A 15,073-nucleotide genomic window follows, 5' to 3' on the forward strand; every position below is an offset into this window, starting at 1 on the left:
ATCTCAAACCACAAATATCTCAAAAAATATATATTTCAAAAATTAAATCTACAGATGTAATACACACTGTGAACCCTATAAAATGCGTTTACAATGCTGACTTAAAGAAAGAAATTTATAACTTTCATATGTACCTTCCTTGTGCAATAGGCAACTGCCATATGTTTCCGACTTCCATAATTCAGTTTTCCTGGACATCTGTAGCAGGTAGTGAGTGCTTCTTAAAGTACATTTTATGTAATTTGAGAAGGAACCTGCACCAAAGACTAAAGGTGAACAGAAAAAAAAAAAAAGCACAAGTCTTTCTAGAAATGCTAGTTATTCTAAATTTACATCACCTCTTATGCATGGCCTGAGATAGTTTTTTTCCTTGGTCTTTCTTCATGTGACTGAATTTGGAAATGTAGTAATTTGGAAATTCCAAAACATATCAATATTTTGGTAGAATTCTTCTTGTTACTACTACTCTTTGGCCTTTTGCTTGAAGATTTTCATTTGACTCTTCCCAAAAATTCAATTTGGAAATCTATTCCAGTATGATTATTTTATTTGAAATAAAGTTTAAGAATATTATATTGAAAAGGAAAAAAAATCCTAAGCTCTTTCATTTTTCATCTATCTTAATTGTTCATGATACACTTCTTAAAGCATGGAAGAGTTTACACAATTAAAAGTGAAAACAGAACAAAACAAAACGTCATGTAGAAAAGTCATAGCTTCTTGCCAAATTTTTGCTTATGTGTTTAAATGCAGGGCTCATTCCCAGTGTTTATAGTATTTTTCAATAGCTCACTTCTTTTTACGCAATTCCAGTGCTAGCTTTAAATTAATCTGTTAAAAGTTCTTTCATTCAGCTGAAACTGAAATGCCTCATCTGTCAGTACAAAAATATGAATAAATTCCAGCCACATTTTTCATTGTTTATACTTTCAGCAGATTATATGAATGTGCACAAAATTTCCACTGTTTAAGAACTGTCGGTATCTACAGATGTAAAATATGAGAACAGGACCTAATTTACAGCCAATTAGAGAGTGTAATAATTTTTATTAAAAGCTAAACACCAAACCTAGTGATTCTTTAACAGGGCCTAACCTGGAACGTTTAGTTCCATTTTCAATTCATTTTGTAAAGCCAGCAGGCTCAGGGTAACCTTTGTCTATAGGGGAAAATAGTATTAAATATTTAATTCAAAGAATGTGAAGCTGCATATTTAAAAATATCGATTTAAGCATGATTCTATAGACCACAGACTATTAAAATGCCTATTAACTAGAGAGTATTATTTAATTTCCCGATTCAGTGTCTCAGTTTGATTCACATCCAAATCGATTTGTTGCAATATTGGTGTCAGCAATGTCCAGCTACCCATCTTCAGGTATTCATTTACATACGAGTGTTAATTCCATTACCTCCTTCAAGCAATCTTATAATTGGATCAGGTATTAGTAATAGAGACAAGTGTGGCCTTCTTGAAAATCTTCTCTTACTGAACCTTCACTGTAGTGTTGTGAGAGGAGTGTGGATCAATAAATAAAGAAGAGGGTGGTGATTCTGCCCCCCCCCCCACCTCCCGCACAGTGTGAAAAAAATAATCGAAGTATGGTGTGGAGATAGAGCAGATGCTGGCAGAGATTGATCATGAATCAGGAAGCTCATTAGCCCAGCGCGTGACTTTTCTTCTGGACGCATCACAAATTCATTATTTCCTCACTGCGCCCCAACTTGGATCAGAAGCCCTCTTCTCCCCTTTTCTTTCCCTTCTCCAAGCTGGAGAACTTGTGGGTAGAGGAGGGAGGGAGGAAGATATGTTTGCCCTGGGAGTACACACTCCTTTGACTCTCCTGAAACCGCGTGCACCTCCCTGAGGTCCAGGGAGAAGAGAGCATTGATTGACAACGCTAGACGAGAAACTCTATGAGCTCTAGCTCGACCGAGTCTGGCTCTCGACTTGAGAATCTCGGGGGCTGTTGGGAGGGAAGAATGAAAAACAGTGGCCAAGTGAGGGGGTGATGTCTGTGTGCGCAAGTCTGCGACTGGAGCGAGCAGAGAGGAATTGCGGCTCGGGATCTCTTTTTTCACGCGGCCTGCGTTTGCTGCGCAAGCTCCAGAGCCAGCTGGAAGTCTGCGAGAGCAGCCGTCGAGCCCCCGACTGCCTGACTTTACTCCCGTAGCCTTTGTAAACATACAGGCTATAACATTATTTTCATTAACCAATATCAGAGGGAGAGGCCAGAAGAGTACGTGCAAAGAGAAGGAAGAGAGAGTGAGAAAGCGGAGGAGCAGGAATGGAGAAGAGAGGAAGCCCTAGCCCCGCTATGCGGAGCTGCCTGGTGACTCCAAAGCGACGTCTGAAGTCCACTGTCCCCAGTTAGGATATGGCTCCTTCCCAGATTAGATTACAAAGGAAGACAGCCAAATGAGTACCCCTCTTGGTGCTTCGGTTTGGCCCTTGCTCCACCTCTACTTTCCTACCTGTTTCTTTATTTCTGTTCAGTTCATCTTTTAGCTAATAATAAAAGTATTTTTATGAGGGGGAAGGAAGTCTGGGTCCAGACTGGAAAGTCGGGGACCACCTGATGCGCCCCGAGTTCAGGGGCCAAAAACAGACTCTCACCTATGCCAGGGTTCACCTCCCTATGTCAGATCTTGAGGCTGGGAAATCAAACATAAGGATTAAAAACTTAGGCGATATTGTCAAATGTGAAAGAAAAACACATCAGTCTATCTAGAGATTGAAGTTCTGACGCCTATGGCTTTTACATTTACAATTAAAAAAACAATTATTTATAAATAAAATACAAATGCTTTATAAGTCAGGTAAGGCCAAATAGCAAACTAGATATATGCATATATATCAATGCTGTGTAAACAGGCTCCGGGCTAAAACGCACAGTGGGAGCCAACAGAAAGTATGAGTTTTTTAAAAAAAGAATCTTTCGGAACTGTCCAATTTCAAACTTCACCAAGAAAAATAAAGAAGAGACCGGATACGCTTTTCAAACATAAGTCCATCCACCCAACAGTTAGCGTTCCTTCCTGCGAGACTCGGATGCCACAGTGTACCATTATTCCAGATCAGGATGCTCAAGGATCTTCTGTCCTTCTGTTTCCCCCTAAGTCCCTGAGACTGACTCATTCTGTTCATGCTCGTCTCCGGGTAACTTTTATTTGATATAGAGTCCGGCTGGCTGCTCTTGCAAGAGGCCTGACAGCTTCTTTCAGTTTTGTTTCCTTAGCATAGCTCATTCTGAGAAAAGATATTTTCTCTCCTAAAACGATAGGAGGCACACACTCCCCCGCACGTACAACCCCTCATCCACCACGTTTACACTTGCACAGGTGCATACGCGCATGCACGCACAGGCACACAAACACACCGACACGCGCACGTGCGCGACCGCGCGTCGCCGACCTGTCCTCCGGCTAATACGTGCCCTGTCCTCCCTCTCTTTGTTCTCCCATAAAGAGCAAGAGCCTGGCTCTGCCCTGGCAAGAGCATGCCTCTCTTTTGAGGAAAGGCCTTGCTAGGGTGATGGCTTCTCCATCACTCTGAAGGCCGCTACTCCGCCTGTCAGCCAACTTGGGGTTTCTTTCCCTCTCCTGCCCAGGCGAGGTTCGACACCCCTTCACGGGGGCCAGGGTGGGGGAGGACTGCAGTCTGCGACCCTCTGTTCCTGGGTGGGGATAGGGTTAGCTGGTCCTGCCTGGTCGCGGTCCGGGAGCTTGAGCCAGATTCAGCGCAGGTCCGAAGTGGCGAGCAGCGGCGCGGCTCTACAGCTGTGGTTCTCGGTAGCCTAGACTAAGGGGCGAGTGCCCTTGTTCTGCCCTGGGCGCCCCGCACACACTTGGATTATTTCTAAGGGCTACATTCTGTCTGGCATCGCGGAAGTCGGTGAGGCCAGGCTTTCCATTTGTGGACTATGCGGTCACCAGTCCCCAGGTGTCCGCGCGCCGGGAGCCTGCTGCCAAGGGTAAAAGCGAAAGAAGTGGAGGAGGAAAAGAGGAGGGCTCGCTGCTGCTGTGTGATCCTGAGAGCGCCTGTGGCTTTGAGCTGCGGGACAGAAAAAAGGACAAGAACTCATCCACAGAGTAGGCTTCACATCAGAAACCGCGTTTGTCCCTGGCAGTTTCTGGGGACGAGCAGCTCCCCCTGCCCTGGCAGCGGGGCCCAAGCCGACCTTAGGGCTGGGGCGACTCCACCCCTGGGCCGCAGCGCCGCCAAGTCTCCGAGGGCGACTGCAAGGACGACTCGGAGGAGCAAGCGGGTCGCTCCTCCTTCGGGTCAACAACAGCCTAGGCCCAGGGCGGGGCGCTCTGGCTTCTCAGGCAGCTGAATAGGGCTTCAGGCGCCCTAGCCCTACAGAGCTTCGGGCCGCGACTCCTGCCAAGTCCACCCCCACAACCTCATCCCACTCCCACTCCCAGCCCAAGCTCTCCAGACGGCCTCTCTGCGCTCTGCTGCTCGCGGCTGCCTTGGGCCAAGCTTCAGAAACAGGGTTTACGCTTATTTTTTAGGCTATGATACAGGCCTAGGGTACCGCGGAGCCTGGAGTCCCACATACGTATGACCGGACTGCTCCAAAGCAGTCCAAAAGCTTTTTTTAAAAAAATGCAAAACAATTTCTTGCAATAGAGTTCGTTTCTCAAGCGTTTCAAAGAGCTCTCCTCGGTAAGGAAATTACAGAGTCCTTTTTGACCCTAAGGTTGCTGGGTCTGGCTGGGCGGCGTGCACGTGCCTCTGGGCACCACCTGTTAGGTTCCAGCTCCTGCCGCGGGGTCCGGACTCTGAGGAACCGCGCGTTCCCCCTAGCTACGGTAAAAAGATAATCCCAGAGGCAAAGCTACTCCCAGAAGCTACTCTACTGAAAGTTTACAGAGAAGTTCCAGGTAATCGCTCAGCAAATGGCTGTGGAGCTTGAACTGAACGAAGAAGAGGCAAAAAGAAATCTTTTGTCGTGTATCTTACACCGAAGATTAATAGTAATATGCATTATTAATTTTATTCTACATGAGATTTGTTCTGTTCACACCAAACATATTTTTTGTTAATCCTAACAAAATGTCGAATTGAAACTACAAAAACAACTGTAACGTCTGCATGTTTGGTATCATTCAATTAAAAAGCTCTACCTTCTTTAGAATTTGTTTTAAAGAAACAAGTGGACTCCTTAAAAGCCTGAGATAAATGTGGTAAATTGTCAAAAGCAGGACAAATACAAAGTGACGTTAAATCACAGAGAAAAAATTTTAGTGGGGAATTTTATTGCGTCTTAAAAGTTATTTCACTTTGAGAAGTTTTTAAGGGGTTTTAAAATTGTCTATATCATTAAAGACATACAGAATGACAATCCCTTGGCTTATGTCTTAAAATAATTACCACTCTTTGAAAGAAAAGGGAGGCTCTGGAAAGGGCATGATTTTTCTGGCTAGTTTATAAGAGGGACTGAGCGTTAATGTAACATTTTGCATTCTTAAGTATAAAGGTTTTAAATATTTGTGAGCCCGTCTCCCTCAAGAAAAACCTCACAGGAGTAAAACTTAAATAAGCCTAGCAGATGAAAAGTGGGTGCTACTAAACTCAGGAATGTTTAAATGAGAAAGGAGGGGCCTTGTGGCTGTGAATACTCCACACTCCCCAAATGTTCCGAGTTGTAGCGACATTTAAGTGATACGGAAATGGGACGGGAATTTAAGGTTCCTTGAAAGATTCTTGATATTCTAACTTGGTGAACGTCTGGGTTTGAAGCCAGGAGCCTCCGCCTTCTAGGTCCTGGGGAAGAAAGCTGGAGACTCCAGGGCTAGACTGGGATATGGGCTGCAAGACCGACTGGGTTCAGAGCGCGTGGGACTGGCACATCCAGGCCAGACGGCGGCGCTTTTCACTCCTACTTTTTCGCAACCATGTAAGGAAGTGGGCGCGGGCTGCGCGGAGTCGGCGCCTCTCGATTGGCCGGCCGTCTCGGTGATTGACAGGGCCCCAGGCTCCGCCCACGCCGCTTTATTGACACTAATGAGCAAGTTCTTCCCACCGCTCTCCTGCCTGGAAGTGCTGACAGATGAAGGCAACAAATTTCAATTACAATCCCTAATTTGTGTCCACAGAGTGTTTTTTTACCCATGTTAGTCCTCTCTGGCGCATCAGTCGAGGCAGATCTTGGAGCAGCAGGAGGAGGTGGAAGGGGTGGGAGCGAAGGAGTGCATCAGTGAGAGCGCGCGCGAGACCGAGGGAAGGAAACTTGGCGGGCGCGTCGCTGGTGCCTCGGATCCCGACAGGAGCGAGAAAAAGGAAACGCCAAATTTGTTTTTTTGCCTGCGGCGGGGCAGGGGGCAGACCTCGGGAGGCCCCGCGAGCGGTTCGCTTTTTGGTGGGGAAGAAAAGCGAGTGCGTGCGTGTGCCCGCGCGGGTGTATATGAGAGAGGGGCGGGCGGGCGCCGGGCGGCGGGGATGGCCGAGAAGCGGAGGGGCTCGCCGTGCAGCATGCTAAGCCTCAAGGCGCACGCCTTCTCCGTGGAAGCGCTGATCGGCGCCGAGAAGCAGCAACAGCTTCAAAAGAAGCGGCGAAAGTTGGGCGCGGAGGAGGCAGCCGGGGCCGCGGACGACGGAGGCTGCAGCCGCGGCGGCGGCGCGGGCGAAAACGGCTCCTCTGAGGGAGACGACTGCGCTGCGCTCCCGCTGCCGGCTGGGGCGGCGCCCGGGCCCGCCCGGAGCTGCGCAGACCTGGAGCGTGGAGCTGCGGGTGAGTCGGCCCCTTCCCGCCTAACTTCTCCTCCGTGCGTCCCCTCCTGGGCCCCGCCGGCCCACGCTGCCGCCTGGAATTGAACTTCTGTGAGTCTGTGCGTGTGCGTGCGCGCAGTGTCCCTACGTGGCCGGGGCAACTCAGCCACGAGCGCATTGGCCGTGGGTGTCAGGCGCAAAGCTCGCCGCGCAACCGGGTCACCTCCAGACGGTTGAAATGCCGCTTCCAGCCTCGCTTCGCAGGCTGCCGCCGCCCACTCGGCGCCCCGCGCCGGCCGCAGCAGCAGTTGGCGGCGCCGCGCGGCGCAGCTCTGTGCTTCCTGCATCTGCCTCCCTTGGGGTTCCAGCCAATGGGTGCTCTTTTTCTTTCCTAACTTTTAAAAGCATGGGGCGGGAGTGGGGGAGCGACGGCATAACCCCCCCGAAACCGGAACGGATGCCCTAAACCGTTTGTGCAAACCAGGAAGAGGGCGGCGTATTTGCAAACGTGGTTTCCCGGGGGTAGCGGAGCCGTTCCCTTCCCTTCGCCCTAGAATCCTGCCAAGGCCGACGGCGACCGCGGGCTGGCTTTTCACGCTCCTCTAGCGGCTTCTCTGCTTGGCTAGAGGCGTAGGCCGTGCCGGGAGTTTGGCGGGAAGAGTCTGCAGAGCCTTTTAGAGGATGCCTCGGGTCGGGCCCAAAGCGAGGCGCCTCAGATGCCCATAGCGAAGGGAGGCCCAGAGTCTTGGGATCAGAGTCCCGGGCGGGCGTCCGGGCGCGTCTGCTGCGTGCGCTTTGGGGCGCGGGAGGTGTCCCGGGCTGCACCGGGGACTCTGGACTGTGGAGCTCATCTCAGACTCCGTCGGGCACGCGTCCCAGGCCCTGGCAGCGGCGTGACACCTCTTCTGCTGGGGCCTTGGCCCCGCGAAGGCCCAGGGGTGGGGTGGACGCGGCCTGCGCGTCTTTCCCGGGCTCGGGTCTTAGGGGCCCGGACAGACCACACTCTCTTAACGATGGGCCTGTTCGTTAGAAGAACCCGATGGCACCAGAGCTTTCCGTTTTCCTCCGGGCCATTTTCCTCTTCCCAGCCACCAGCCGAGAGGGGCCGTCTCCACGGCCCGCTTCCCCTCTGGAGCCCTCACTGGTCCCCCCTCTCTGTCCTTTGCTGTCCAGGCGGCTGTGAAGATGGCTTCCTGCAGGGCGCTTCGCCTCTGCCGTCCCCGGGAGGCTCCCCAAAGGGGTCCCCGGCGCCCGCCCTGGCCCCATCCGGGACCCCGCTGCCCGCGCCGCAGGCTCCTCGGGTGGATCTGCAGGGAGCTGAGCTCTGGAAGCGCTTTCACGAGATCGGCACAGAGATGATCATCACCAAGGCCGGCAGGTAAAAGGCGAGCTGGCGCAGAAGCGGCCCCCTCCACCCCCAGCACCCTCGGCCCTGGCCCCACTCCACCCGCAGTTCAAAGGAGAGGGTTAGGAAGAAGGGCCTGCAGCGCGATGGGGGGCTCTGGTTAGCATTTTGGGACTGGCGGCACGAGGCCTAGGATGGTGGTTCACTTTGGAGGCTGGCTTTGCATATCTACCACGAACGCAGTCAGTGAGGGGAACAGCCCGACCTCTCTCTCTGGTTGAATGCCAGGGGCAAAATTACTGTCGCCCGCGGATGCCACAGCTGTCGCGGTTGATGTTCCCCGTAGTTACAGATTCGAGGTCATGTTTACAACAGTCCAAGCATTTATTTAGGCTCTAGTTATCAGTTCTGGATTTAGGAAACACATTTCATTTTTTTTCAATTTTCCTTTTCTATTTTTTAAACACAGTTAACTCTTCAGTAAACTATGGTTTGCTTTTTCATGTTTGAAACTTCCAGGCTGGTTCTTTATCAAAAGATTTCCTCGCAATATGAAAACAGGACGGGTTGCGCTATTTTTATATTAAACTAGAATAAAAAGTCACTGGAATCACCCGTAATACATGTTTAATACTGTGTAGCTGCAAGAATAATTACCCTTTTTAAAATATCTTTCCTGTTTATAGATTCACAGTGCCTGGTTACATTTTTTTCCTAAGTGGAATCCAACAGGTTAGCCTGATTTGCAGAAGAATACTAAAACAAACAAACAAACAAAAAAATATAAGACGTTATATCGGGTTTTTTTAAAGTGTGAAATTTGCACATTTATCTGTTATCAGAATAAATGAATTTGTTGGCCAGATCACACTAATTTGAGGTAGGCACAGAAATATTTGCATTTTAAAGCTTTCAGTTCATTTAGTGCAATGAAATCTGAATAGTGTGCTTCCTTAAAAGGAACACTAGTTAGAAAGCACACACAATTCTTTCAGGGAGTACACATGGTAAAAACCTGGATAGCATAAAAGTATCCAAACTTATTAGAAATTACAAAAACATATTTTATTGAATCCATATGCTACCTTCTACATTTTCACAGAGCTTTTATTAATGATCCAAATTCAGTCTTCAACAACACAAAGCAACAGTTGTCTTATAAAGGATGTAGTTAAAGACCTTTACTCTTTATCTTACAGGTGCACTGAAATAACACTAAAACAGCCAGCATATTAAACTGTTCTCGTGCCTAGTTAGGAATAATGGACTTTCTTTTCTCTGGAAGTGGTCTTTAATAGTATTACTGTTATAGAAAAAATTGGTAAATAACAGTACTAAAATTTGTGTTATACATTAAATTAGCAAAAATTAGATTAACTGGAAGGGTCCTAGACATAAATCAGTAGATGAAACATTTTTTTAAAAGAGCTCCTGAATTTGTTTTTCATATATAATTATTTGCTGTTGAATTCTTTGCTGCTGTGCCTTCTTAAAGCGATAGGTGCATTTACTTTAGCATCTCCTTTGATACACATCTCTGGGAAGCCCAAAGAAATGCAGATTTTCATTTGTTTTAATTATCAAAGTTTTGAGTGTGGGGTTAAATTAGAAAGCATTTTCCAGGTATGGCGGGGGAAGGAATGATTTGGTAAATATACATTGTGTTTAGTTTCTGCTTTCAATAAAGAAGTTTTACTATACCTTTCAAATTTAGAGCAACTTTTGCACTTCACCTTTACCATGCTGCAGACAGGAAGTCCTGTCTCAATAAAGAACATATTGTTTGGTTATAGCATGGCACATTGGCTCCTTGTGGTTTTTTATAACCCTTTTAAAGTTTCACATTATAATATATTTTATCACTTTCAGAAATTCAAATTTTTTATTTCTACCATTTGGTACATTTTATTATTTGTAGTATTAAAGTAAATATGCATTTTGTTTTTTAAAAAAATAAAGTGCTTTCTTTAGTGCCATTACTCTAGCGTACAATTCTTTTACTTTTAGCTATACTGACATTTCAGTAAACATGGAACACATGTACATAGGGTGCAACAAATTACATTTAAAAACCTCAGTTTTGATGTCTCCTATGTTCTGACTCCTTGAATTATATTACCAAAGTGAATGCTATAAATTTGCCCATATTAAAACTAGAGATTCAAGAGGTTTCTTTGCTTATTCATTCTCCATCCTTAATCACAAACAAAAAAACCAAACCCTTTTTCTCCCCTCCCTTATAAATAGGCGCATGTTTCCAGCAATGAGAGTGAAGATCACAGGATTAGATCCTCACCAGCAATATTACATTGCCATGGATATTGTGCCAGTGGACAACAAAAGATACAGGTACAGTGATTAGAGACAGGGCGATACGAGAACTGCTAGGATTTTGTAAGCTAGTGCTTGTTTGATCTGTGAGGACTGTGATCTTTGTTTCCAGAAGTCTGTAGAATTTCCAGATCCATAATCCACCGCCCATGGGTTCCAGCAGCCCAGATGGTGCCTTCTCTTGTAGCAAATGTGGAAGCTTAATTTTTGCTTGCTTTTAATAGATACAGTAATGTTTTTAAGTATCAAAGACTTTTAAATGGGGCTAGTTTGGTGTTGCTAAACTAAATGCATCTTTTATATTGGCTCACATGTCCCTTAGAATTTTGAGAGAAAATGTTATGTAATGTTTGTAGATATAATTTATATTAAATAATGTTATATTTTCTTCATGATCTTTTTGATCTTCACATAAATTCCCTTTATGTTGTTATGTTCAAGAACATGTCTGTAGGCTTTTTTAATTTAACAAAATTAAGGTTTCTATAAGAAAGAAAAATAAAATCTTATAATTTATTATGATATTAAAATATCTCTAAACCGGTAGTTAATTGTTACCTTTCTTTTGTTTTTTAGTTGATAGTTAATGTAATGATTTTTAAAAAAATCTTTATAATATGTTGGTTTTGAAAGAGAATATATTTATATAGGTATGAAGTAAACTTTGAAGATACACGTTTTTTAAACTAACCTTTGCTCTTTTTCTTCTGCAAGAAAGCAAATCAGCAATTTTCAGCACACTGCTTTTTATTTTTCTGAAGTGTTAAAAATGCTAACATTTAAATAAGGGGGTTTTAAGTGTTTGGAAGATCAGAAGATGCCATTTTAAATTTTGGTCTTTGTTTCTTGTTTTTAAGGAACAGAGTGTTCAGTAAGTTTTTAAATGAAATCAGATTTGGTTTTTAACACTTTAAAAAATTTAGGGAGTTTTTTTAAACAGGCTTATGACATCAAAAATACTCAGATTTAAATTAGTACATGAGCATAGGAAATCCTACAAAAATAGGTAATGAAAAGGACAATTGTATTATTTGTTTTGTGTATAAGTTGTATTACTTATTTTAAGTCGTTATGGAGTTTTGCTAAAATTTTCTACTGCATGACAAGCTAGAAGGCATCGAAGTTCATTCTTTAAATATACTTGGTTTAAAACCCATATTCCAACTTGGGTTTTGTTTTGAGGAACATAATATAATTCTTAATGAGCTTAGAAATTATCACTTTCTTTTCTGAAGTTGTCTCCTATATCTTTCTCCAGACATTTTCCCTATATTTTAGATGGTTTATTTTACTTAACTGATTCTTATTTACTCTCACAGAAAGCAGGGAAATTTCACAAATTAATATTAACACACCAGATTTTAAAATATCAAATTGTAAAACATAAATTTGCTTTCATTTACATTGCTTCCCAAGAAGAAATTTTTTAGCATTTGTCTTAGTATGTTCTGTAAAGAATGTGTAACATGTAGTATTTATTCTCTCAGCGGGTATGGAGTTTTGAACTATTCAATATGCATACTTTTTCAAGGTTTTGATAGAGCATATTACTCTATTTATTTTGATAGTAACCCAATTCATTTCCACAGTGCAGTTTTTTTCTTGCATTTCTAAGATTTTCATTTTATTTTCTCCAACTTTTTCCCGAGTGTTAGGAAAAAAATTGGCTTGTTCTTTGATTCAAAGGAGTGGTATTTGATCAAGTTAAAAATGATTGTCACTTATTAGAATGCAAAATTAATATTCACAAAGGCCCACAGTTAGGAATTTATTTATTGAAATTATACCATACCAATTAAAGGAAGGTTTTTTTTAAAAAAAAAATTTGCCTTAATTTTATGATGTGTATTTTTTCTCAAGAAAGGGGAATTAAAGACATATTAAAGGAATTAAAGGCATATTGAGCTTAAAATGAAATATGTGATCATAGTTGAAACCAAGGGACTTACCAGAGATGTTAAGAAAATGTTTCATGATCTTTAAAAGAAATTTGTATACTACACAGAATTTTGAGACTATTTGCAAATTATTGCTTTAAATTATATGCTATATTTTAACACAAATGAAAGGGAAACATCTAAGTATATAATTTTATTTTATACTCTTCTTAATATACTAGTTTCTAGTTTTTTATTTTATATTAACATTAATAGTAATCTGAATATAGAGTTAAATATTAAGATCTTATTTATTGAAATATTATTATTTAAATGTATTCTTACTGAATATATTTGACATATAAACAATAGAATGTTTGTTTCTTAATTAGAAAAGTAATATTAATTAGATATGCCATCATTTTCGAAGTTTGATTTATTTTTTGATTAGTAACATTTGAAAACTATTTGAAAGAACAGTCAAGAAAGAAATATAGGTGATAAGGACCTACATTTTATGATAATACAAAATTTTAAAATTAAAATGAATACTTTGTCCTTTAATATAGAAAAAATAACCCCAAATAATTCCAATTCCAAATAACAGATAAAACTTTTTTTCTATTAAAATAAAAGTTCCTAGAACTTTTGACAATTTCCTCTTGCCTTTCTACTGTCTATCTCATCATAGCCTAAAATGGGAAATGATCTTGAAGGAAGTAGAGGACACTTTATGATATAACTCTCAAGTATTTTTGAGATTTACTTAGAGGTGGGCTTGACAACTTAATAATTTCCTCATTTCAGTTGAATATCCAGATGGAAAATGGAAAACATCAGAACACAGTGAATAAGTATGATTCATAAGAATTAAAATACTTGTAGTTATGGTGGTGACAGTGTGCACATTTTTCACTAAGCCCTTAACATATCACTTACTCTGAGTTGCTAGTAAGCCATTGCTGCCTCAGAAAGTTACTGAAAAATGCTTGAAATCTTATTTTGGATGTCAAGAGGAAATCAATTTATTTTGGACCTGAAATAAAAAAAAAAGAGTACACATTTTGTCTGATTCTACTTAGTTGGAAATTCCAAGAAATGAGTAGACAGTATACTGAGAGCCTTGTCATTACCTTCTAGGTATGTTTATCACAGCTCTAAATGGATGGTGGCGGGTAATGCTGACTCCCCTGTGCCACCCCGGGTGTACATTCATCCGGACTCGCCTGCCTCGGGGGAGACTTGGATGAGACAAGTGATCAGCTTCGACAAGCTGAAGCTCACCAACAATGAACTGGATGACCAAGGCCATGTGAGTAGATGGCCTGTCTAATGCATCTCCATTGGATGGCACAGGGATATCTAACTATACTGTATCTACCAGAAGGAAATGGACACCTCTAAGATCATAATATTCGTTTCTTGGTTGATCAGCATGTGCATAGTATGTACAAAACCAAGTTTGTATTTGCATAGACTTTGCCTGTGAGGCATTTAATAGGTTAAAACTAGATACTGCATTTGTACTGGAATGAAAGTACCCAAGGCAGAGACTTTTTTAGCCAAAACATTTGTGTGAAATCCCATGAGGTGCTAATTATTATACTCTGACTATGAATACTTTGGAGTTGGCTTAACAGGGGTAATGATTTATTGTGTCCTGCCTGCCTGCATCTAGCTCTTTTCCCAGTTGAGGCTCATTGCTTCTCAGTAATTGCCCAGGCTTATAGTGTTTGTGTGTTCCTTCTGCAAGTTCCCAATTGTTTTGTAATAACATCTAATGTGTCAAAATATGTTACAACAATAATTTCCTTTCATTCCTAAAACTGCTGAAACATGATACGTAAGTCAAAGTTCAGCCACTTCAATAATACATTTTTTAACACTTTATTAATTTTTATACAGTATTGTTCCTAGGCAAGATTTCTACATTATTATTTTAATAAGTAAGTAACTCTGGATACATACTGATTTGCGTCCAAAGCTTGCACTTTTATTAGGTTTCTGTTATTTGAGTAGGTTTTGATTGCGGCAGGATTGAAATGTCTTTTGAAGAACATATCATACATAAAAGAAATACCAGCTTGTTTATTTCTCTAAGGGTGATATAAAAATAGCATATTTATGAGAAAATCTTTTAAAACAAAAATGCAAACTGTCACAAACTAGTAATATAGCGAAGACAGGATATGGTTTGCAAGTTGCTAGACAGTATCTTAAGGAAATGACCTTAATGAAAGCATTTGAATACAAATTTCATTGTGGTCCCAATGCAGTATCTAGATTTTTTAAGGTGCATCTAGTAAAATCTCACGTTGTCAGTGCTTTTTTGTCTATTGATTGTTGCCTTTTCAGATTTAAAACAGAAAAGTAGCATGGTAGATTTCATTTCTGAATCCAACCTCATGTCCCATATTCTAGGGCATTACTTTGTTTCCCTTCTTTTTATTCTTTATTTTTATAATTTAACATGGTCAAGTTGTCACAATTATTTTTCACTTAACCTCAGTGAAATAACACTGATTTCTTCATCTCACTGAGGGAGCTGACTTAAATGTTGGCAGTACATCCATTGAGGGGTTTTTGATGTTTTTTGGAATAGAAAATTTTAGACTAAATGCCATTTAGTGTCACTTGTTATCAACACCTTAAGTATATTATATTTTTCTAAGTCCTATAGTTTAACAATGTTTGTCTTAAAGAGATAATTGGGCCTAAGAATAATGTATTATCATATATAAGGTACAAATGTATTAGTAATTTAAATTACTATAATCATTTTATAGTTCTAATTCTTTCAGT

General features: G+C 42.2%; 1 protein-coding gene across 2 annotated transcripts in view; it reads left to right on the forward strand.

The window, feature by feature from the left end:
- Positions 1–3,861: 3,861 nt before the first annotated feature.
- Positions 3,862–15,073, forward strand: part of TBX18 (T-box transcription factor 18) — a 31,360-nt gene continuing 20,148 nt past the window's right edge. Inside the window, exons 1-4 of one of the 2 annotated variants that reach the window (XM_012755454.2) lie at positions 3,862–6,740; positions 7,892–8,096; positions 10,311–10,412; positions 13,412–13,583. In XM_012755454.2, the coding sequence (XP_012610908.2) occupies positions 6,449–6,740; positions 7,892–8,096; positions 10,311–10,412; positions 13,412–13,583 (771 nt within the window). In that variant the 5' untranslated portion in view covers positions 3,862–6,448. Of the gene's footprint in view, positions 6,741–7,235; positions 8,097–10,310; positions 10,413–13,411; positions 13,584–15,073 lie in introns of those variants that run through there. The other variant, XM_076003135.1, reaches the window with a different exon arrangement.

Source organism: Microcebus murinus, chromosome 5, assembly GCF_040939455.1.
Source record: "Microcebus murinus isolate Inina chromosome 5, M.murinus_Inina_mat1.0, whole genome shotgun sequence".
Taxonomy (NCBI): domain Eukaryota; kingdom Metazoa; phylum Chordata; class Mammalia; order Primates; family Cheirogaleidae; genus Microcebus; species Microcebus murinus.